Source organism: Mustela lutreola, chromosome 11 (assembly GCF_030435805.1).
Source record: "Mustela lutreola isolate mMusLut2 chromosome 11, mMusLut2.pri, whole genome shotgun sequence".
Taxonomy (NCBI): Eukaryota; Metazoa; Chordata; class Mammalia; order Carnivora; family Mustelidae; genus Mustela; species Mustela lutreola.
Genome location: NC_081300.1, coordinates 102,205,676 through 102,229,559, shown reverse-complemented (window position 1 = coordinate 102,229,559; position 23,884 = coordinate 102,205,676). Strand labels below are relative to the sequence as shown.

Sequence of the window (23,884 nt, the reverse complement as noted above, 5' to 3'; positions counted from 1 at the left end):
CCTGGGGAGTCTGCGCCACCAACGCGCCCATGGGGACAAAGATGCACGACGGATACTGAAACGCCGCACACCCAACACCCGTGTCTGGTCTGACAGTTTCAAAGGAAGCGAAAATCATGGAAGACCTAGTACCTGGGTACCAGAGTCCCCATGCTGCGAGTGTCCGGAGCTGTGGGGCCCTGGGTGCACCCCAGCACGGGCGGGAGCAATGGCAGGGTCACGGCCCACGGCCAGCCCCGTGGTCAGCCCTGTGGCGGCACAAGCGAGCACCGTGAGGGACGGACAGGTGGACGGTGCAAACATGCCCCCCCACCGGGGAAGTGAGGAAAAGCCCAGAAAACTGGTGGGACCGGGAAGGGGACAGCTGGGCAGCCCAATCTCAGGGCTCACTTCCTGGCTACAGGGCGAGCCCCACGCCGCTCCCCCGGCAGTGCTCTCCTCCCGAGCTGGGCGGGCAGGGCAGCGGTCGCTGGCGGTTTGCTGGGTGCACGTCCCCACGGGCACTTAAATGCGCCCCAGCGGGGAAGCAACACGACGTATTGACCGGAGCCGGTTTCACCCTTGGCCACAAAGGGCCAGGAGGCCGTGGTCCCACGCCCTCCGGGGGTGCGGGTGGGGCCGTCCCTGATGCCTGCGCTCGCCCCAGCTCCAGGCGCGCCGGGTCCATCGGCCCCGGCTGCTCCGGCCCACACGCAACCTCACCCTGAGCATGGAACACACGACCCAGGGCTCGAGAGGCTGCGAGCCCTCACGGGGAGCTCAGGGCTCTGCCCGACAACCGGAGAGGACGCCCACGCGAATGGACGCGTCGCCGGGTGGCTCCGGGAGAGCCGGTGCTGTAAAGGCCTCAGTTCTTCCCCAAGGTCAACCTAGGACTCTGCGGCTGAAGGTCATGGAGGAAGATTTACAAACACCCGATGAGCTAATCCTGAAGTTCCCGTGCAGAGGGCAGCGCGGCTCCCGGCGCGTCGGGGCTCGGGGCGGGCTCGCGGGCCTGCCGTGGGGACCCCACCCTGCGTCCCCCTCCACGGCTCCCTCGTGCGGGGTCTTGCTGTTGGTTTACGACCGTGGTTCACCTGAGTTTCTCCCCTAGCGGCCTCCGAAGCGAGGACGGGGAATAAACGCACGTCTGAAAACGTCTTTCCTTGACCACTGGGTGTTTTTCGTGTCACTTCCTTTAAATACCCCTCCCCCACTCGTGTTAGATCTTTTTTCCTGAAAATTCTCTGAGGCAGATGACGGGCATCCTGGGAAGGCCCTCAATGTATTTTATTTTTCCTCAATTTCTCAACTCACAGTCCGTTTTGCCTTCTAGGAGATTTTACAAATTCTATGAATTCTTATCTTCTAACGCTTGCATGGAAAACTTTTATTTGAGAACCATTTATTCCGATTTTATAGACACTTCCCAGGGAGTGATGAACCAGTGTGGGCCCTGGTGCTGCACTAGAGATCACAGGCCCTTATAGGCCACTCCCGGAGACTAGGACCTTTAGTGGGGAGTGTCCCAGAGGTGCTCCCGGGAGGACGGCCCACTAGAGCGCCCCTCAGGGGCCACAATCTCACTGGACTTTGCTCCCTCATGAGTCCTTTTCCCCAAGGACAGCATTGCATTAGTGACCTCTATTTTTTTTTTTTAAGGATTTTATTTATTTATTTGACAGAGAGAGATCACAAGGAGGCAGAGAGGCAGGCAGAGAGAGGAGGAAGCAGGCTCCCCGCTGAGCAGGGAGCCCGATGCGGGACTCGATCCCAGGACCCTGAGATCACGACCTGAGCCGAAGGCAGCGGCTTAACCCACGGAGCCACCCAGGCGCCCCGGAAAGTGACCTCTTGAAAACGGTATCCCTCAGGGATGGGACAGCATCCCAGGGCAGACACCAACATCCCCCTCCATGGGTGACGTCCCCGCAGGGGGCCTTGGCTGGGAGCGGAGTGAGAACTATTTGCCGCTCCCCACACCCTGTGGTTCAACGGAGGCTGGGTGCTCCTGGGTGCTCTGGCTTTAGCCCAAGCATTTCATTCCTTTACATGATGCCCCTGGGCTCCCAGGTGGTTTCAGTCAAGGGGAGGGCCCAACCGGCATCCAGAGGCCCACGACACCTACGGGCAGGTCCCCAGAGCCCTGGGGGAGGGTGGGCCAGCCAGGCCTGCCCTGGCAGCTGGGTGGGGCTTAGTGTGGGCCGCTGGGCAGAGTGGGCTCCCTGGGGGGCACCCCATCCCTCCACAGGGTTAGGGAGGCCTTCTTGGGCTCAGGGCAGCTCGGGCCGGCTGCTCACCCAACACAGCGAATCCGTTCAGGTCCCCCGGCTCCGAAGCGCACACGGCGCGAGCATAGCGAACGGCCCTTTGTCCTTCTCCTCCAGAGCACGGAGGTGGCCAGTTCTGTCCCTGTGCTCTGCCGCCCCGCGTCCCTGTGTCTCCAGAAAAGGCTCCCCCGGCTCTGTGTGAGGCCAGAGCCGCGGCGGGTGGCGGCAGGAAAGCGGCCCTGCATGGATGTGAGCCTCCGTCCCGCACACAGAGAGGACAAGGCTCGGCCGCCCAACGGCAGCCCAAGGTGGGGGCGGCAGGCTAAGGGTGAGGGCATTCCGGCAGCAGGACAGCCCTGGGGCACCGGTCCAGGCGGAGCGGCAGGTCCGAAGACGAGCCCGCGAAGGTGCTCTGCAGGGCGGGGGGAGCGGGTACCGACCGCCCAGCTGCGGCCCGCGCCACGGCCGTCCTGCGGGGGCGGAGAGCACCCCCCACTGTCACGTCACACAGAACACCCGACCACCTTGTGATCCAAAATCAAGGCTGTATTTATCTTCATTGATTGACACGAGAACTCAGTGTTTAAAACCACCAGAGTCCACAGGGGACACACGGGTCGAAAATACAGAACAGAGCAGATGGCCGCAGACGGTCCGACCAACGAGGCCCGAGAGCGCAGCGGACATGGGCGCGATGCCAGGAACAGAGAGGGACAGGGACGTGGAGACGTTCGGGTGGTTATGAAAGCAAAACCGAAACCAAGAGATCAGGCCGAGGCCTCCACGGGTGGAGGGGCGCACGGAGAGCGGACAGAAGCTACTCCTCCTGTTTGCAGCGAACCTCCAGACTCTCCACTCCTAAAACTGCTACGGAGTCTGAGAACGCAACGGGCACGGGGGTGCACAGAGCTGTCCTTGCGGCCAGAGCCGCGGGTCCGAGGAGGGCGGGGCCCGGCTCCCCCGGGGCCGCGGGAAGGGACGCCCCCGGCCGGCCGCTCTGCCCCACCTCGGAGCGCTTGCATAGTTGAAGATCTGCAGCAGTGTAGCTTCTGAGCCCGTCCAAAGGACAGCGAGCGGGCTTGTGGCCAGGTTACACAAAGAGCCAGAGAGATTTCTAGAAACTGCCTTTTATAAAGTCTACCTAGGTTAAGAATTTAATAACGTCATATATTTATATTAACAGACTATTTACATATTTCATTTGTTTTTTTTTAAAAACAAACCAAAAAAGAAATCTTCTTATGCTTCTGCATAAGGCAAAGAGTTTTGTACAGTATTATTATTATTTTAATATATATCTGTAACTTCGGTTCCAAGTACCAAGGGAGGGCCAGGTGGGCCCTGAGTGGGGGCCTCACAGTGCGCTGGACAAAATGACCGTTTTTTTTTTCTCCATAAATAAGACAAAAGATCCTGGGGTTCTAGAGCGGGATCTGAGGCCTTTACATTGCAAATCTGAACTGAAGATAAAAAAGCAAAGTTTCTTTTTTGTTTCTTTTTAAATGTCTAAAGAGCACAAAATTGAAAAAAATACAAATCTATTAAAAACGCTTCTCACCTGTGGGAAAAGATGTACAAACTTGAATTCTCCTCCAGAAGCCTAATTCCAAGCTCGGAAAACCAAAGATCACCCCCAGCAAAGACTGTGCAGACTTCGGGTGTTAAGCAAGTGTCGCCCCAGGGCTGACGGCGCTGTGCTTAGGTTCTAGAAACGTCCGCGTAGAAAAGTTTACAGCAGTGCATTTGTGGAAGGGTCTCTGTACACGGGCGCGGGGTCCCGCGGGGACTACCGTGCCTCCACCTCCTGGGGGTTGCGGGATGGGGAATAGTCGCGCGCCTCGGGCCCGTGGCCCCCCAGCGGCGTAGTCCTGCTGCGCGGCGGCGGCCCGGGGGGCGTGGGGGGCCCGCCCGCGGCCACCAGCGGTGGCGGCGCGCCCAGTGCAGCGGCGGCGGGCGGGGTCCGCGCCAAGAGCCCGTTGTGCAGCGCGGCGGCCGCAGGCCCGAGGCGCGGGTAGTGCAGGGAGCCCAGCGCGGGCAGGAGCGCGGCGCTGTCCAGGTGCGCGGCGGCCGGGGGCAGGTGCGCGGCGGCACCCAGGTGTGCGGCCCGGGCGCGCTCCAGCTCCTCGCGGCGCGCCTCCCGCAGGCGCTCCGGGCTGTAGTCGTGGGGCTCGCGGTCGCGGTAGGGGCGCTCGGGGGGCTCAAAGAGGGTGGCGGGGCCCGGGGCGGGGGCGGAGGCGGGCAGGGCGCGCCGGGGCAGCTCCAGGCCGCGGTAGGCGTCGCGCAGGGGGTCCCACGTGAAGCCCAGGCGCTCGCGGGCCACCGGGCTGGGCCCGAGCTGCAGGGGCGCAGGGGGCGCGCGTGGACGCTCGGGCGCTGGGTGCAGCCCGGCCCCTGGGGGCTCGGGAGCGTCACTGTCTTCCCTGCGCTCCTCCTTCACCTTGACGTCGCCCTGGGGCCGCTCGGCGGGCGCCTCGGGCGGCTTCCCCGGCTCTCGGCCGAGGAGGCCTGCCAGGCGCAGGCTGTCGCCCAGGGCCGCTTTGCTGTAGGGAGACGGCGGGCGCGCGGCCAGCTTGGCGCCGTCCTCCTTGGCCGGAGAGCGGCTCTCCTTGACGCGGGGCTCGGCCTCGCGCTCGGCAGGGCCCCCCGGCCGGCCCGGTTCACTCTGGCCACGGAGCAGGAAGCTGCTGACTGGGGGGCCCAGAGGGGCTGCGGGCGAGGCCCGGCTCAGCATGCGCGTCTTCTCCAGGAGGTCCCTGGGAGTGACAAGACAGACACCTTCACTCAGCCCGGGGTCAAGAGGAGCTTCGTGTAACTGGGTGCTGCTACCAAGCTCCCCCTCTATGACCTCCAGATCCTTGGAGTGTTTGTGGGGGTCCCTTCAGCATCTTGTCGACACAGGCCCACGACACCCCGTGTCTTTCCTCCCCTTGATAAACGCAGAAACCAGCTTTGCAGCGGGACCCCAGAGCTCTCCCCAGAACCAAGCCACGAAGCCCCTGAGGCAGGACGGAGACAAGTTCACGCTGGGGAGGCCCCACCGCAGTGTGCCTCTGAGCCTTTTGCCCTGCGTCCGGCGCAAGGAGAGGGCATGGCCCCCAGGGCCTTGGCTAGGGATCCCCAACAGGAGGAGGGGCGAGGCGGGGAGGCTCCGGCTCTTGTCCACCCCATCGGCCAGCCGCAATGGACCCACCTCAGGTTCCAGGCTCTGCTGCGGACTCTGCGACAGGACTCCCACCTGCTCCGCCAACCTGGTGCTGCTGCCCAGGGGTGGCCAGCCTCAGCCCCGTCCTCCTGGCCAGGGACTCTCCCACAGGTACCCCTCCCAGAGCCAGACCCCACCGTGAAGATGCAGGCGGCTCCCTGCAGAGGCCCCGCTGGGGTCACCGAGCCCAGCTGACCTTTCCTGCGGCCACCTCCAGGGCTGGATCCGCCCTCTCCGTGGCCCCTCCCCCAATCCTGGGGTTCTCCATGGGGCCTTCTCTCTACTGGCCTTGCCCAGCCCCGAGTACGGCAAGGGGACCTCCACACAGAGCTGAGGCCGGTGCCACTCACCGCTCCTCCCTGCCCTTGTCCGGCTCTCGGTCGTGATTGGTCAGGGCTGAGACCCGATCAGGGTCCACAGGCTTAGGCCATGGGGGTGGTGTGGGGAAGGAGGGTGGCGCTCGGTGCAGTCGGTTCCAGGCCTCATGGGGGCTGGGCAGACCATGCAGTGCAGAGCTCTCCTTGGGGGCAAAGATGCCGCTGCCCTGAGCTAGAGAAGAGTGGGAACGTGAGGCCACGACAGCATCCCCACCCCGAGTGAGGGTGCCCCGTGGAACCGCAGGGCTGCTGGGGAGAAGCACACCATTCCTGCACCCAGGGAGGTAACAGAGGGTAACCGTCAGCCAAGGGTCAGGGTGCAGCCCAAACCCACAGCGGGAGCCCATGCATGCCGCCGGGAGAGCAGAGAGCAAGCTTGGTGGTCACTCACTCAGTGTGTGGCTCCCCAGGCCTCCGAAGGCGCTGCTGCCCAGGCTCCCCAGGCCCCCGAAGGTCCCTGGCCTGCTGAAAGGGTCTGTGGGGACAACCAGGGCTCAGGGTTTTTCACAGCTCCCACCAGGGCTCCCTCCTGACTTCACTTGAACACCAGACCCTCTCCTGTGACCCCAGAGAAAGGCAGGTGCCCCTACATAGTCTGAGAGCTGTTCTATTTCTCAGGGTCCCCTTCCCGCTCACCTGCATCCTCCCCCCGTCAGACTTCAGAGGCCGGAGAGCGCACCTACCTGTCAGGTGACCGGTGGTCAGGAAGCTGCTGGGATGGGCGGAGGGTCCGAACGGGTTGGCAGTGGGATGGGCAGCACCTATGAGAGCAGGTTGACAGGAGCCTGGTAGACCTGGGGCCTCCTGTTTGTGGGCCATTCCTAGAGCGGGGACACCCCAGCTTCCTCAGGGGCCTGTCTACATCTCCCGCCGGAAGCTCACGAGGGGAGGCGGGAGGGGTGAAGGCACTGGGGTCCCCAGAGAACAAGGTGTAGAGGCAGGCCTTGAGGCTGCGCCAGGGACACTGGCCCCAGAACCTCCAGCTGGAAGCTAAGAGGCGATCTTGGCGACAGAAGGGTTGCTGAAGAGAGCGCGTCCCCTCCTGCCGCGTCCCCCAGCCACAGCCCACAGGTGTCAGCACACAGTCCAGCCCTGGCTGGGCTGGAGCCTGGCCCGACAGCACCCCTAGGGCGGCCAAGTTGGGCCCCGGGCAGGGGCCATGGGGTCGGGGTCCGGCCCGGTAGCCACACACGCCGGCCACTGTAGAGGGAGGATTCCTGGTGCAGACCGGTGACCGGCCGCGCTCATCTCGCCAGTGTCCCTGGCTTGGGGGACACCGCAGTGGAGAGCGTTCATCTCGCCATGTCCCCGGCTCGGGGGGACACTGCAGCGGACAGTTTATGCTTGTACGGGCCTCCGCGGCCAGCCCCACCGCCGCTCCCACACGGTCTCCCGTCTCTGCGGGCTCCCCAGCACACAACCAGCTGCTCTCCCGAAGAACTCACAGGCCAAAGTCGTCAAACGGAAACTTCGTTAGTAAGAACTAGCCTGGCTTGGCGCTGATGGAAACGTGTCCCCGCGAGTGCAGGGGGGCCACGCTGCTTTAAGAGCGCACAAGAGCGAGCCCGCAGGCAGGCTTCTGGCTGGAGGAATCGGGAAGGGCAGCGGCGCAGACGTGCGGAGAAACAGCCACGCCAGAGCAGGCCTGAGCCCTGCCGCGGGGCGAGATGCCCAGCAGGCAGGGCAGGCCACCTGCGTCCGTGTCCGCGGGGCCCGGTCCGGGTGAGCGAATGGCACCCTGATTCCGGGCTCCGCCCAGCAGAGGAAGCCACAGCTCCCTGGGCCCCACAGCGAGAACACGTCCTGCCGACTCCACGGACTGAAGCCAGATGGGGGGACCTCTGCGTTCTGAGGGACACCCCCATCCAGCTGAAGCCAGGGACTGGCCAAGTCACGCTGTTGGAGGCCAGCCTGTGTGGTCTGGTCCACACACAGCACCCCAGCCCACTACCAGGGCCCACCCTTACTGGGTGCATGGCCGGGTCGACGGGGGCTGCAGGCGGAGGAGAGCGTGTGTGCACACGGAGGAGGGCGGTCAGGGAGGGCCGAGGTGAGCCCTGGTTCTCTGACAGCTGGGGACGGAGGAGCGGGCCCCTCCAGGGATGGGGCGCTGCTCGCGCTGTGGCCCGGGCAGCTGGCCTTGGGAGCACCTGCGGGTGAGGCTGGGAACTCGGGGCTCAGGCTCTCAGCTTCCTTGCACAGCAGCGTCTCATGGACCTTACTCCTTTGCACAGACACCGGTTCGTGCGGGGCGCCTGCTTTCCTTCTGGGACTCTGGTTTGGGTGTGTGCGGACAGAGGAGCCACGGGACCGCTCCCCGCTGGAACCCTGCGTGCCGGGTCTGCGAGTGTCCCAGCAGCACAGCACAGGATGCGGGATGTCTCGGTTCCTTGCCGAGGAAATGGGGGCGTCCTGCGCCTCCCCGGGCCGGCCCTCAGCCATCCTGCGCTGGCTTCCTGCCGATCTCCCGCCGCGAGACTCCCTTTCTCCCACTCTATGTCCGTTCCCTGGGATGCATCTTGGCCCTGCGGGTAACCTATGCTGAGTCCTAGGAGGCTCCCCGTGATCCTTGAACCTGGCGGTGGTCCCAGAGCCCCAGCATGGCAAGATGGTGCCGGAAAGACGTGTGGATTCTTGGGGAGCTGCACCAAAACCCTTCCCAGGAGTCCCGGGAGGGAGGCTAGAGTCGGGGAGGGGCAGGCCAGACCCGGGGAGGACTCCTGCCCTACCTTGGGTTGGGCGGGAGATAGCAGAGGCGGGAGCTCCAGGGCGGAGTGGGGGCCCAGGGTGGGGGGTGTCACACGTGCTGGCACAGAGGTGGCGGGGGCGGGGACTGACCCAGCAGCATCGTGGGAGAAACAAGCCTGCGGATGCGTCTGGAACTGTCCTGTCGGAGCCCCAGCCCAGGCAACAGGCAGGACCTCCCCCTTCCTTGTGCTCTGGATAGGGCGCCTTACCCGAGCCGGAGAAGAGGGGCCGGGCCAGGTCCTGCGGGTAGTGGAATCCGGTGAACACGCCAGGGGCTGGGGGTCTGCCAGACAAGTCCAGCTTGGCGCCCACCTCCAGCTTGTGGGGGTCCAGCTGCACCTGCTGAGAGGGACGGAGCACGTCCAGGGCCCGCCTGTCCTGCCCGCCACCGGCCGCCAGCGTGCAACGTCCTCCTTCCCCAGCGGAACCAGACCCTCGTCCCGACCGAGGAGAGCCACGTGCTGTCAGGACAACGTGTGACGCGCAGAGGAGGCGGCTCGCGCCTCCTGTGGCCCGAGAGCCGCGCATCTACACTAGAGCACCTCAGTGCAGACAGACACCATGCTTCTGTCGGTAAAAGTTTCCCTGTGCTACAATTTTGCAGAACGGGACTGAAAAAGCCAATTCAGGTACTGTTGTTTTGAATATGCTCCAAGCTTCCGGTGACTGCATCTGGCCTCACCATTAGCATTTAAGTTTATTACATAAAACAAACATGCCTGTGGTTCCGCTGTGACGACCATACGCGGCCAAGGGGGCGCAGACCCTCTGGGGGCACTGTCCTTGCAGTGGGGTGCTCCGGCCCACGTGGGGGCCGCCCCCGCGGCTTAGCCGAACATTCAAACATTTGCAGAGTGAAACACACGGTGTTTTGTCCTAGGACCCTGTGGACCTCTCATAGTACATGCTGGCGTGGTGACTTCTGAAAGCCATGCACGGAGGTGCGTGTGACCCGAGATGACAACAGAGGGGTCAGGACCCTTCGGGGCTGGGGGTTAGGGGCTGAGGCCCAGGCTGCCCCCGTTCTGGTGTGGGTAAGGGCCTCTCCTGCCTCTGCCTGCCCTTCCCTGGCATCCCCAGCCCACAGCGTGTCCCCAGAGTGCCTATGGCTGCCTCTTCCCCGTATTGTCTGGGTTATGGCCTGGGGGCCCACCTGGGCCACCTGCCCCTCCCAGACACACACCACAGGTGCTCTCTAAATGCCTGCAGGAAAGGTCATGCGGACGCCTCAAATGATGTTGGTGGGACAAAACAGGGTCAGTTCCTCCCAAACCCCCGCCTGGGGGCCTCCTGGGCAACCCCCCACCCTCTGGACTCCTCCCCAGCCCTGCCCCCTGTGCCAACACAAGCAGCGCATGGGGACACCTGCCAGCCGGCAGGACGCGGGATGGGCTCACCTTGACCTTCTGCTGATGGTGGTAGATCTGCCAGGCGATCTGCACGTGCACCGCACACCACCTCCCAGGTTTCTGTGACAGGGCGAGCCACATACTCAGCCTCATGGGGGGCCTCTTCCTGCTGCCTCCCCAGGTTCCTGCTGTCCTGGGCACCCCTGGGGCCATCCGTGAGGCCCTCGCCATCCTCCCCAGCCATGAGCCTCCCTCCCAAGGACACAGGCACACACGTGCGGACGTGTGCCGCACACTCACCCTGACTGCAGTCCGGTAGGGGTCGGACACCTGTCAGTGATGGAGAGGGAAGGGTGAGGTCCCGGCTCTGCGGGTGGCCCTGCTGCGGCCACCACCCTCCACGAGGGGGACTGGGCCGGCTGGGTGACCCAGGGAGGGAAGGGTGGTCAGGGAGGCCACCTACCCCAGGGGCTTTCTGGAGGAGGGTGTGAACAGCACTGGCCCGGCCCGTTACCTCGATTGGGTTTGAAGTCTGAAGGGAGAGAACAGGATATGACCGAGCTGCAGAGCCCGGGCCCAGGCAGAGGACCCCAGGGGGCCCTGCACCCTGCCACCCGCGGGGGCCTGGCTTCCCACGCCCTCTGCCCAAGGACTTCGGCAACGGCAGGAAGGCGCTCTGGATGAGGACGTGCCCGGGTCACGGGGCTGAGGCAGCCCCGCGCTGGGGAGGATGAGGGGAAGAGACCCGTTCCTCTCTGGGGCCTCCTGCGACACGGATGCCCCCACACTGACCACCCCACAAAGACCTGCCCTCTGCCCCTCTGCCCCCCATGCCCTGAGGAACAAGGACACGTGATACCTGACTACCGCTGCTCCCTGGTGTCCCCCCAACCCCGGCCACTGCCTAGGCTGGGGGTCCGGCGGAGGCCCCTCAGGGAGTGTGGGAGCCCCCAGCCCCCTCCGGCCGCGGGGCTGCACAGCCCCATCCCCCCGGGATGGCTGGCTCGCACCAACAGCAGGATCACAACACACACAACTGCACAGCAGGGCTCCCAGGTGCCCTGAACCCCGTCCCACCCCAGGCGCAGCGGGTACCTTGGGCTGAAAAGCACCCTGTAGGGACCCAAAGGGGCCTGGGTGTGGGAGCAGGGTGGGCAGTCCGGGGACGGCGGACGAGAAGGACGGGAAGAACTGCAAGAGAAAGACGGCGCGTTCCAGGACCGCGGCTGGGCGCAGGGCATCGGGTGTGGACGCTGGGCCTGGCCCTGCGCTACGCAGAAGGAAACCTGACGAGGCCTCTGGGCAGGTGCGGCCCCACCCTTTAACCGTGACCTCTAGCCCCCTGACCCCAGAGGGACACTCACGTTGGAATGTCGGAAGTAGGGGCTGTCCAGCTTGGGTGCGTACTTATCAAACTGGAAAAGAAAAAAGCGGAGAGTGAGGCCTCCCCGAGCCATCCCACACCCTCCACTGGGCCCGGCACCCGCACCCCTGCTGGGCCAGGCGGAGGCCCAGAAAGCTGCTTCCTGTGGCTGGTGGCCTGCAGCCAGCTGACCCCTGGGGTCCCTGAGGACACTGGCCCAATGCCCTGAACTGGCCCCTTGGGGCCCAGCTCGCAGACTGGGTGGGTCCCCTCCCTGTTCTAACAGTCGGTCCCACGGCGGGCAGTGCAAAGGGGCCCGTCTGTGCCATCCAAGTGTCCTGGCTGATGCCTGGGAGGGAACGCTGTTGTCATCACGGGGGGCATGGAGCCCAGGGCCGGTGGTCAGGTGGTCAGATGTACCCAGGCCCCCAGCAGCCTGGCCCTTTACAGAGCAAAGCCCCTGTGACAGACTCCACCTCACACGGTAGCTGGCTCAAGAGATGGGGGCCCACCACCTAGGGCCCCTGGGAGGGAGTCCTGGCTTCCCGCCCCCCTCAGTCCTGTCTCAGTCTCCAGACCTGCTGTCCTGCTGCCGACCGAGATGCTGAAAATCCTGTGTGGCTAAGACTGGCCCCAGGGCCGTGTCACCCGTGAGCAGACGTGGGGCACCCGCCCAAGCCCAGGACAGAGAACCTCATGACGGGACCCACAGAAGGACCAGAAGGAGGGGCCAGACAGACAGAAAGGGCCGGCGTTGGCCGGCGTGCGTGCGGAGAGCGTCTGCGTGTGCCTGCTGTGTGCCCCGCCCGCCCGCCCGCCCGCCCACATGGGGGGCCTACGCACCGGCGGGGGTGCGGCGGGTGGCAGGAGCGGCGTCGGGGGCAGCCCCGCGGGGAAGGGGGCAAATGTGTGTTGGTGCTGGTGTGTGTGCTGGTGTGTGTGTTGGTGCTGGTGGAACTCCGCCCGCAGCAGAGCCCCCGGGCCCAGGGGGGCGCCGGGCCGCTCAGCGCTCTGGACCAGAAAACGCGCGTTCAGCTCTTGCCTGAGCAGCTCGTGATCTACAAGAGAAAAAGAGAGAGAGACGGAGAGGCACGTCGGCCGTGGGCTCCGGGCGGGGCGAGGCGGATAGTCACCTGGCACTGGTTTCGGCAGGCCAAGCCGTGGTGGCCGCTCGCTAGGTGCGGGCCCCAGGGTGGAGGTAAGAGAGGAGCCTGTGACCAAGTACCAATCAGAATCCCCGAATGAGGCTGGCAATACATGATTGGCTGGCTGAATGAGATCAACAGGCTGGCATCTAAAGGCAAGAGAGAACACCGTGAGCCCCCGGTGCCCCCTGTCCCCCCAGCCCAGCGACCTGGTCCCATCCCAGGGCACCGGGCTGCCCGCACCTGCGCTGGGCTGCTCAGGATTTTACAAAGAACTTGGAGACAAGACCCCTGGGAGAAATCTTCAATGACCCCACACTCGGCCTTGAAGGGGCACCTGCCAGAACCAAGCAGGGAGGGAGAAGCCAGGCTGCTGCCGTTCACCCGGAAACCCCCTGCTCCAGGACTCAGCTGCGCACGCCCCACAAAGGGCCTGGGGCCCTCGTCCCAGACACACTAGGGGGGAGAGGCTGCAAGGGTCACAGCAGGCCCTGGAAGCCTTTGTCGGCAGGGCAACGGAGATGCTCCAGGTCCCTCCCCTTGACGAGGCCTGGCAAGGACTCAGAAAGAGCAGGGAACACGTCTGCGTTTCCGTGGGCACATACAGGGCACCCGTGCGCCAGCACACAGGGGCACAAGCCAGGCGGAGGCAGGGAGCCTCCTCTGCACCTGGCAGTGGGACCTCCCACCTGGGAAACGAAGCCTGCAGCGGTGGGGGGTGGGGGGTGGGGGCTGAGGCCGCGATGCCATCCGTCCCTGCGGTCTGGGACCAGGTGGGGGAGGCTTTGCCTCTGGTGCCCGCACCCCCTCCCCGGGTAGACCACGTCCCTCCCACCTGCCCAGAGGGGAGGACCACGGAGTGGAGGGACAGTGACCCCAGCCCCAGCCAGTACCTACCGGCAGGGTGTCCTGGGAGGACCAGGCTGTTGGCCGGCAGCGCCGGGGGCGGGGGCAGTGTCGGGGGGGCGGCGAACATGGCCGCCGCGTGGTGCTGGTGCTGGGCCTGCGAGCGGAGCGCCAAGTGTGAGGTAGACAGGTGGGGGCCCGGCCCGAGAGGCGACAGGGACGCGTGCTTCGCGAGCCCGAGGCTGGCGCTGCTGCTGGCGCTGCTGCTCCTGCTGCGGGGAGCGGGGGGGGGGGGGGGGGGGGGGTGTCAGCGCCGAGGGGCGGGGGCGTCCGCGGGGCCCCGCCCCCGCCCGCCCCCGCGGCTCGCAGGCCCCGCCCCGCCCCCCCACCTGAGGCTGTGCAGGCCGTTGTGCGCAGCCTGGCCGTGGCCCGCGAAGGCGCCCAGGGGCAGAGGCACGTGCGTCGGGAGCGGGGCGCGGGGCTGCGGGGGCGCGGGCGGCGGCTGCGGGGTGAGGCGGGGCAGGGCGGGGGCTTCCTTCTTGACCGGCGGACTGGCCGGGGCGCCTGGCGCGGGGCCGGCGGAGGGCGCGGGGCTGCGCACGGCGGGCAGGAAGGGCGGCTCGGCGCTCAGCTCGCGGCTGCGCTCCAGGCCCGAGACTTTGGGCGGCGCCCCGGCCTTGGCCTCAGCCTCCTCGCCCAGCGTGGGGCCTGCGGAGAGAGGGCCGGAGTGAGCTGGGCCTGACTCAGGACAGTAGCAGCGAGGTCGCGGCCACGACTGAGCCCCCTCCCCCCCGCCCCGCCCAGTCCACAGGGGCCAGGGCTGGGGTCCAGAGAGCCTGCAGCGACTCCACTTTCTGAGAGGGAGGCCAAGTGCAGCGGACTCTGCCCTAGCAGGGCAGCGGCTCCGAACCCGTGGCCTGCGTGGACAGGCCGGTCCAGCCACTGCATCCCGCCTTGGCCACACCTTCACCTGTCGCCCTTGCCACTGAGCAACACGCGCACTGGTGGCCTGCTTTCTTTCTGAAGCCACCCAGGTGACCCACGGCCTGAGCCGTCTTTGGGCCCATGCCCTGGGGGAGACTCTCCAGAGGACTGGCCTCGCGGGGAGGTGGTGGGAGGAAGCTGCTGCTCCCCCACCCCGGCAACATCCAAGTCGTCATTGGATCCCCCCAACACCCACTGTCCAGGCAGCTCCAGCTGACACTGGTCCCCTTGGAGCTGTGTGCGCCTGCTCCCTGACCTCCCACCGACTTATCCCAAACCCTCCTGTCCACGCAGTGTCTAGGCAGCGGGCACATGTCCACGCCGGAGGAAGCTTTGTCTGGAGTTTCCCAGGAGTGGGAATCCAGGTTCCTAACTGCGGTCACCCTGTTTGGGCTGCTGGCGTATTTCACTTCCTCCCGGGGCGCATGCGGGAACTTGCCATGCTGAGTGGAGCGTAAAGCCTGCAGCTGCATGGCTGTGGGACGGGGCCGGAGAGACCCAGGGGACACCGCTGAACCTCTGGGATGTCTCCTCCCCCGGCAGAAACAGGTGTCGGCAGGAAATGGCTCTTCTGCCTCCTCTAGGGTGACATTTCCCACTGTAGCCACCAGCCTGCGTCTGTGTGCTCAGGGACGGAGCTTGGGAGAAGACCGCCGCCCCACCATGAGAACGGGGACCCACGGATCACAGCACCGTCTCCACCCACTTGCTCACAGCTGCCAAGGGGAGCCGGCCTGGCACTCCCACCTCCTTCCTGCCTCTTCCCTCTTTGTGCCGGCCCCTCTCGAAGGACGCGCAGCCCCAAGGACAGAAAAAGGCAGGTGTGGGCTGCGCAGAGCTGGGTTCTGCCAGGGCCCCAGCCCACCTGCGGCCTCTCCCCTCACTGGGGAAGCAGGAGCACTACCAGGGATCACCCCTGCTGTGACCCTCCCCGGGCACTGCAGAGCCCTGACTGGTTTCCTGAGCTCTGCCTGCGCACGTGAGTGGACGGGGCAGTGGGCTGAACTGTGCCAAGAAGCCATGTCTGAACTGACAGTCCGTAATCCCGGATTATCATTAGGTGACAATCCCTGTGAATGTCACCTAATTTGGAAAAAGGGTCTTTGCAGATGTCACCAAGCTAAGAATTTTGAGATGACACCAGTCTGAAACAGGGTGGGCCCTAAACCCAGTGATGGGCATCCTTCTAAGACAAAAGGCCAGGGGAGGTAGGAGGGGCATGGCTCTGAGTCCAGGGACACTCAGGAGTGGAAAAAGAAGGAAGGAACCTCCCCAGGAGTGTTTGGAGTGTGGCCTTGCCAACACCTTCAGCTCAGACTTCTGTTCTCTAGACTGTTAAGGGTAAGTGTCCGTCCATTTTTAGCTGCCCAGTTTGTGATTATTGGTTGAAAACACCCTAGTTCTGTGTTCCACTCTGGGTCAGTGCCGGCAGAGTGTGCCTCCCTCCCAGGACCGGTCTGGCCTCCCCTACCCTGATTCTGTTGGGCATGTGCATGCTTTGCTGAAAGGCTTTAATCTGAGGATGAGGCTTCCCCACCAGAATCATGGGGAAACCATGCCCTATTCCCAAGCCACTGTGGTCCCCACGTTTCTGTGCTGCAAAGCCTGTTGCGTCCAGTCCCACCTGGACGGAGCCTTCCAAGCAAAAGGGCCCCTTCTCTGTGCTGGGTCCAGGGACCCATCCATCCAGCAGGAAGGATGCTGCTCTCTAGAACAGTGCTGGCTAAGAGAGATTTCTGGCACTCTGTCCCTGTGCCACTCCGCCCATGTGGGGGCCATTGGCTAGGGGGTAGGGCTGCTGTGCAGGCAACATTAGCCATGTACGTAGTGGTGGCTGCGGCAGCCAGCCTACACCGTGGGTGTAGCAGGTGCCAAACCACAAGCTGCCAGTTGTCCCCAGAGCACCTGACCCCATGAGCCTGGGAAGGGTCTGGAACCATGCCTTGCTTCCAGTCCCAGTGAAGGGGCAAGAACCCCACTTTGGGAACCACTGCTCGAGTGCTGACCTTGCTCCCTGACTTCTGCTTTCCTTGTAGCTTTTGATGGGGGGCTGAAAATCATAGCACATAACTCCTGCCTCAGGCTCTGCATCCAGAAACCGACCCATGATTGAGACCAATCTGGAGCCCACTCTCTTGCCCCAAAAGGCTTGCTGTCCCTTCCCATGATGGTTTCTGGAACGAGTCCTATCCTTTCCTAAAGACCAGGAGGTGAGGCCAAGGAACATGCTTACCTTTATCGGCTGCTGGGGCAAAAAGCTTCTCGGAGCCCACAGATGCCTGGAAGACAGAGAGGAAGGTCAGAAACCAGAGGGGACGAAGGGCTCAGGGCTGAACTTGGCTCTTATCCTGCCCCCCAGACATAGGTCTGGATGGGTTTTGTGCATGCCAGGGCTGCCCGGCCGGCAAATGTGTCCTCCTGTGCCCACAGCCGCCACACAGGTGGGCACACAGGTCCCTCAACCCAGAACTGGAATCGAGGATGCTCAACAGAGATGTGGCTATTCAGTGTGACCCTGCCAGTGGGGGGCTGGGACTTGGGCACTCAGGGGCACCTCGGCAGGACCAGCCCCAGGAACCCAAGGACCCCACTGGGCCCGGTGCTGGAAGATGGAGCAGAGCCTGGGACCTAACAGGCGGTAGAACAGCACCCTCCAGTTTGGTCCAAATCACACGGCTAGGACAAGGTGCAGCGTCCACAGCAGAGCGTTCTGCTCTAGGTGGTTCCTCATGGACCCTCCCCCTCACCAGCCTCTCTCCTGGGGAGACGCCCACATGCACACAAGATGGTGGGGTGTCAGGGTGAGGAAGTGGCCCCGCATGGAGGACCCCGCCACAGCTCATGGGAAGGAGCTCCTTGAAACTGCCCTGAGTAGAGTCTTTTTTGCTAGTTGATTTTTTCCCCAAGGTTTTATTTTTAAGTAATCTCTACATCCAACGTGAGGCTCGAACTCACAACCCCAAATCAATAGTCCTACACTCCACCAACCGAGTCAGCCAGGAGCCCCACTAATTGACTTTTTAAAAAACAGCTTCCTGGGACGCCTGGGTGGCTCAGTCACTTAAGCTGCTGCCTTCAGCTCAGGTCAGGATCCCAGGGTCCTGAGATCGAGTCCCACATCGGGCTCTTTGCTCAGTGGGGAGCCTGCTTCTCCCTCTGCCTCTGCCTGTCTATCTGCCTGCTTGTGCACATGCTCTCTCTCTCTCTGACAAACAAAAAAACCCAGCTTCCCTGAGCTCGAACTCATATGCTGCACAATTCACCTGTCGAAGGTGTAAGATTCTGTGGTTTTAGGGTCTTTGCAGCTGTGAGCAACTGTCACCTTGGCCAGGCTTAGGACATTTTCATCACCCAAAAATGAAACCATGAGTTCTCCAGCCATCACGTCCCCTGGCCCTGGGACCACTGCCTCTCATGTGTGCAGAGGTCCTGCTGCTGGACTTCTCGGTGGAGAGAGTGGCCAGTGGCTGGCAGTGGGGCAGGAGGCGCGCAGCAAACAGCGCAAGGACTCAGCCACCACCAAAGCCAGACAGCAGCAGGCACCGGCAAGGACACAGAGAAGCCAGGGCCCTCGAGCACCGTTGGCCGCAAGGTAAGAGGTGCAGCCGCCGTGGGCAGGAGTCCCGGGGGTCCACACAGGGCTCAGTGTGGAAATACGTGGAACAGCAATCTCCCTCCTGGGCACATGCTCCCCCAGACTGGAAGCGGAGTCTGCAGCCGGTATCTGCCCTGGCAGACCCAGCAGCGCTATTCCCAGCAGCCAGGAAGGGGGAGGGGCCTGTGTCCATCGGCGGAACAGAACGGTCCAGACGGACAATGCATGCTGCCCGGCCTCAGAGAGGAAAGAAATCCTGACTGCTGCTACCTGGAAAGACCTTGAGGACGCGGTGCGCAGCACGAGGCCAGAAGAAGGGCAGACACTGGGGAAATCCCACTTATTTGAGGAGACAGACTCCGATGGGGCACCGGGGCGGCGTGGGGGACGGCGTCGCGTTTCCAGGGGAGAGTCCCGGAGGTGGCAGCCACACAGCAGGGCGGACGTGCTTAATGGCTCTTCACGTGCACGCAGACAGGCCAGATGCTGAGTTCTGTTATGTGGATCTTCCACAATAAATACCAAATCGAAAGAAAACATGAGGGGGCTTTCCAGGGCGATGAAAGCGTTCTCGGACCGTGAGGGCCGATGTAGTCCTACAGGTTGGTCACGGTGCTTCAGGCCGCACACTTGAAACATGAACGTCTCACTGACCGGGGCAGTTACGGGGCAGGGGAGTCGGTTACAAGCTGCGCTCCCCACCCAGGCTCAGACCCGGGCCGTGCGTGTCCCAGGCTGGACGCTGCTCATCGGTGGGGAAGTGAACGGCGTGCGGTGGGAGCCGGCGGCCAGGAGCGGGGGAAGCTGCTCCCTCTGTCGAGTCAGACCGACCCAGGATGTCAAAAATGGAGCCAGAGATGCAGGCCTGTCGCTGGGCTACTTCGCAGTCACACCGGAATGGGGCCAGTCCTTTCTACTCATGTCCCCAAAGCCAGGACCGGCAAGAAGAGGGAGGTAACGCAAACCCCAAACCACAGCCCCATGCCGCAGAAGGGAGGCTGCTAACGCTGAGCGAGCGCACAGCACTCGTGGAGGCGGGGGAAGGAGCCCTGACGGGTGAGCAAGACCACGGCGGGCCTGAGACGCGGACGCTCCAGGCGGACCTGGAGCGTCTCCCCCGTGCCTGACGGAGCGTGGCCACGGGTGCATGGGGGGGCCCTCCCTGCCTGGCCTCCCAGACCACGGAGGCTGTGTGTCACCTCCTCACTCACTACCAGCTGGGTGGGACACGCTGCACTCCCACACAGGGGCGCCAGGGCCGTGACCTCTTCTCTCCCACGTTGGTTTCCTTGCCAGTTTGTTCTTCCCGATACATCCTACATGGTGAGTAGTGCTTGTCAGAGTCCCTGAATCCACCACCTCACGCCCGAGCTAGGGGTCTGCAGGGGCGGGGGGCGGGTGGGCTATCAGCCCCGGAGGGGTAGAGGGCGCTGCAGCCCAGCCTCTGGTTGCAGACACAGCCAGGCCCCCCCCGTCTGTCTGCAAAGTAATGATGCCCTAGGACCAGGAAGAGGACAGCTCGTGCCCGTCTGCTCTACAGCAGCACAGCCCTGAATCTGCCCGTAACGATGGCCACTGCACCCCCACGCCTGATGGCGCATGGGTCACCCCCCCAAGGGCCGTCCGGGGACCCCAGTCCTTCCTGGATTGGACCCTGACCATGACCCCAGGACCACACGGCGGGGCCCCTGATAGCTCTGTTGCGATGGTCATTACCTGGGTTCACAGATGAATTCCCCACGAAGCCCAGAGTCTCTCTTAAATCCAAATCAGAACAGGTCACCCCCCGACTCAAGTGCTCCAGCGTCTTCCCAGTGCCCCCAGCTGCAGTCTTTCCCCCCATCCCGCAAGGCTGCAGGAGGCCCAAGTGGCTCCTGACCCTGACCCCTCCCCCACCCCCGTACCAGGGCCCTGGTGCCTGGTCTGAAGGGCTCTTCTTGCTCAGCTGGATGCGCGTGGGTGCTGCCAAAGAGAGACGCTGTGTGCCCTGCAGCCTCCTCTAACAAGGCAGCCCCCTGAGGTCTTCATCATCGGATGCGCTGACAGGCCCTCTGCGCCACAGGGATGGCGCTAAACGCGCGAGCATCCTCAGGGGTCCCCAGCTCAGAGCCACTGCCAGAGGGCTCCTTATCTCTAGGCAGAGCAAACCAACCGAGCTCAAAACCCCAGCTGCCATCACCATCCAGGAGGGGTCTGGGCTGGTAAAGGGAAGCAGGTGGGGGGTGGTGTCCCCAAGCCCCAACCACATTCGAGCCCCCTGTTCTGGCAGAGGCATTCCCATCTGAACAAGGTGGTATCAGAAAGGAACCCCGAGGAGCAGTACTGAGAAAATTCCTGTGTTCTGTCTAGCACAACTTCTCCTGGTCCCACCCTAGGGGATGGGGGGTGGCTGGTTTAGTTCAAAGCCGGGGCCTTGAGTAGGGGCCAGGAGGTGGCGCCCCAGGCACTTGGAAATTCAAGGGGAACAGTGGAGGGGGTGGGGGGAAGTGTCTTCACCACTATCTCCCACCCTGGATGCCCCCCTGGCAAAGGCAGCAGGGAAGGCACTTTCCCAGGTCCATGCGGTCCCCTCCACCCCCGGTGCCACAGAGGGCCCAAGTTCAAGTTTGCTTGGGGAGGTTGAGGGATCTGAGTCCCTGCAGGGGTCCTGGGAAGGGGCCTAGCAGGTTCCTGAACCACAGTGAGCGGCCTGGACATCTGGCCAGGCGCAGCCATGCCCATCTGGTAAGGTTCTGAACAGACGGGGCAGGCACCCTCAGACTGCTTCAGGCGGCTGCGAGGCGGCGACCGCGAGCCAGCCCCTTTCCTAGGCCAAGCGAAGAGGCGCTCCTTCTGGAGGTCGCCCAGTACAGTCCCTCCGCTCCTTCTCTTCCAGGGGGAGGGGTCCGGAGCTGGCCTGCTGACCAAGGCGGGTGGGCAGCCCCAGGGCAGTCACCAGACCTCTGCAAATAACTTCCCGAAGACCATCTCCTGGGATGTGACCCAGGCAGCCACAGCGTCTCTAAACCTGGCACTGAGCCAGCGTGGGAACGGAAGAAAGGGGTCACTCCAGGCGAAAATACAGGTGGGAGGGGCCAGGGCTGCAGGTTCACGGTCTCGCTGGAGAGGGCACGCCCGGTAGGGAGTGTGTCACGACCGACCCTAACTCCCCTGGGGTGCACAATCCCGGCCGCCGGCGGGGGTCACGGCGCGCTTTGTCTTCGAGGACCCGACCCGCGGGGTAGCCTCGGCTGAGACACGCGGCACAGCCTCCGCCCGCCGCGCCCCGCCCCAGACAAAGAACTCCAACTCCGGGCAGGTGAGCGCGGAGGGCGCCGGGAACCGCGGGGGCCGAGCCCCCGCCGGGGCACAAACAAAAGCGCGCGTCCCCCCACGACGCCCGGCCCCGCCTCTGCCGCGGGCCCCCCAGTGCCTCCCCCAAGGCCCGGGACCCTCCGCAGGGATGCACCCCCGCCCGCCGGCCGCCACGTGGGCCGCGCGGACGCAGCCGGAGACGCGGGGTCTCCGCGCGCCTGGCTCCCGGGAGAGACGGGGTGGGCAGAGCGCCGGGGGCCGCTCCTGAGCCCCGCTCCTCTGGAAGGGACGGTTGCTGTCTTGTCCCCGGCGCCCGAAGTCCCGAATCCCTCCCCGGAGCCGCCAGCGCGCACTCACCGCGCGGGCGCCCCGGGTCTGACGCGCTCTGCAGCCAACTGCCGCTCGTCCTCGGGCCGGGGCCCGGCGGCATGGACGCGGGCGGCGGAGCGCGGGCCCCCGCCACCTCCGGCCGTCGAGGTGGCCCTTCTCCCGGCGCGCCCAGCCTAGCCGGAGCCCGGGCCGGGGCCGCGCATGCCGGGCGCTCCGGCTTGGAGTGCTGTGGGCGGCTCTGGCGGTGCGCGGGGCCCCCGGCGCCGTCGGGCGCGGCGAGGGCCGGAGAGGGCGGCGGCGGCGGCGGCGGGCGCACTGCTGGCCGGCGCGCAGGCGGCGGCGAGAGCGCGGGCGGGCGGGGCGGGGGCGGGGCGCGGGCAGGCCCGACTAATCCAGCCCCGAGGCGCGGATCTGCCCGCGCCGGGCCGCACGCCGGCCGGAGCCTGGACGTTCCCTGTCCGCCGCGAGGCCCGCGGCCGCCGCACCCGCTGTGCTGAGCGCTTTGTGGGCTCGAGCCCCTCCGATTCGCAACAAGCTACGCACGGCTCCCGAGTCCGGTTTACAGGGGGAAACTGAGCCACGGAGCGGCGAGGAAAGCGCGACAGCGCTACGTCCGTACGGCGGAAGCTCCGCCCTCCCGGGGCTCGGTTTCACCGTCTGCGAAACGGGAACGCACGGTGGGGAAGGGTCCTATCAGTCACTGGAAGCGGAATCGGCTACTGCCGGGCACGGGCCGCCGGAGCCTCCAGGCTGCTCGGCGGGAGGAAGCCCACTGCAGGTCCAGGAGAACCACCGCCGCTTGCGAACGCGCGCACGTGCGGACACTGAGCCTGGCACGGCGGTAGCCCCCGGGCGCAGCGGCAGCGCTGGGCCTCTCACATTCCAGAGCGCACAGACAGGGGTGCGCTCATGAAACGAGCTGTGGGACAATCCACGCAGAACGCACGCTCGGGGGCACCAGGAGGTGAGCTCTGGTGGGGGCGTCCTGAGAAGCCCAGGTCAGAAGCTGCAAACACCTGCTCCAGGCTGTGAGAATCAGTGGCCGGGTCCACACTGGGGGAGCCTGCTGCGTAGGTATCCCAAGAGAGCCGAGCTGACCAGCCCCAGGATCCCATGCATGAACGGACACATTTGCAGAGGACACAGTAATCTCCAAGGGTCCAGAAGAAACGGCTAACAGTGCCACTCGCGGTGGGGGCCTTAAGTCCTTTTGTCCTGCTCGAATCATTTTTCAAATCTCCATACTCCCTTTTCCTGGCAAATGAACACTGTTCCCCCAAGTTCTGCTGTCTCCTGCCACAGACAGCAGACACTAGCTGCTGTGGAACGCCACAGTATGTCCTATAACTGAAATCGTGGGGCCCTCACGCCTCCGTCCTTTGAGGACACCCCATCACCCCCACTGTTGATGAGAAAGCGGAAGCAGAGACAAGAAGTGACCCACCTGGGGCCATGCAGCTGCTCTGCGGCAGAGCTCGGATTTGAACCCCAGCAGTATGACTGATTTCTATGGGCTCAGCCAGGACATGCTCTTCCTCAGGGAAGGCAGCAGAGGCCAGACCTACTGGGGAAAATCAGGGGCTGGTGAGGAGTGTCTGCCTCACAGGCGAGTGTCTACGGGCCCCCTCACCCGCCACACCGCACCCCACAGGGTTATGAGCTCCCGAACACAGCCCTGGCTCCAAGGCCTCGGGCAGCAAAGGGGAAAGGGGTCCATGCAGTGGGGTGTCCCAACCTGGTTCCCTGTTCAGCAGCCAAAGAGCCCTGAACGATGTCATGCTCCAATCCCAGGAGTCTGTGAGTGGTCACCCACCATGGCAGAGTGGAATTCAGGTTGCTAACCAGCTGAGCTGGTGATGGGCAGGTGACTGGGGGAGGGGGCAGTGTAATCCCAGGGTCGTTACCAGTGGAAGGAAATGGGAAGACACCACCCTGCTGGCTCTGGACACGGACAGGGCCAGGTGCTAGGAATGTGGGCATCTTTGGGAGCTGGAAGCGGCAAGGAACCAATTCTCCCCTAGAGCCCCGGGAGGGACAGCTTGGCCCCACCCTGACTCAAGGGAAACCCAGTGGAAACCAGGACTGTGAGATAACCAGTCTGTGTTGTCTGCGGCCTCCAGGTTTGTGGCAGTGGCCACAGCAGCCCCAAGAACACCCCATGTCTGTATCCAGGGCTCCAACAAGGGGATGGAGTGCAGAACTTGGGGCCCGTGGGGCACAGCAGGCTGCTCTCAGCATGTCAACATACAAATGCCCATCAGCAGGCCTGGGTTGTGCTTATGGCCTTGTGGGAGCTGCTGACATGGGGAAACAGGCGAGACAAGTGCAAATGGGGTGGGGGGAACAGCAATGGGGACGGGCGTGGCGTCTGCTCCGAGCGGCAGCAGGGAAGCCCTTCCAAC

At 64.4% G+C, this 23,884-nt stretch overlaps 1 protein-coding gene across 9 annotated transcripts in view; it reads right to left on the bottom strand.

Annotated features, from left to right (window-relative positions):
• Nucleotides 1–2,774: 2,774 nt before the first annotated feature.
• The window catches only part of FBRSL1 (fibrosin like 1), a 77,890-nt gene continuing 56,780 nt past the window's right edge, over nt 2,775–23,884 (bottom strand). For 2 of the 9 annotated variants that reach the window (XM_059138625.1, XM_059138628.1), the window contains 15 exons: nt 16,497–16,542; nt 13,669–13,987; nt 13,331–13,551; nt 12,514–12,582; nt 12,132–12,346; nt 11,290–11,340; nt 11,021–11,116; nt 10,389–10,457; nt 10,226–10,255; nt 9,974–10,045; nt 8,786–8,918; nt 6,512–6,649; nt 6,220–6,303; nt 5,802–6,000; nt 2,775–5,002 (listed from right to left, as the gene is read on the bottom strand). In XM_059138625.1, the coding sequence (XP_058994608.1) occupies nt 4,036–5,002; nt 5,802–6,000; nt 6,220–6,303; nt 6,512–6,649; nt 8,786–8,918; nt 9,974–10,045; nt 10,226–10,255; nt 10,389–10,457; nt 11,021–11,116; nt 11,290–11,340; nt 12,132–12,346; nt 12,514–12,582; nt 13,331–13,551; nt 13,669–13,987; nt 16,497–16,542 (2,709 nt within the window). In that variant the 3' untranslated portion in view covers nt 2,775–4,035. Of the gene's footprint in view, nt 5,003–5,801; nt 6,001–6,219; nt 6,304–6,511; nt 6,650–8,785; nt 8,919–9,973; nt 10,046–10,225; nt 10,256–10,388; nt 10,458–11,020; nt 11,117–11,289; nt 11,341–12,131; nt 12,347–12,421; nt 12,583–13,330; nt 13,552–13,668; nt 13,988–16,496; nt 16,543–23,884 lie in introns of all 9 variants that reach the window. The other 7 variants (XR_009345720.1, XM_059138627.1, XM_059138626.1 and 4 more) reach the window with 7 other exon arrangements.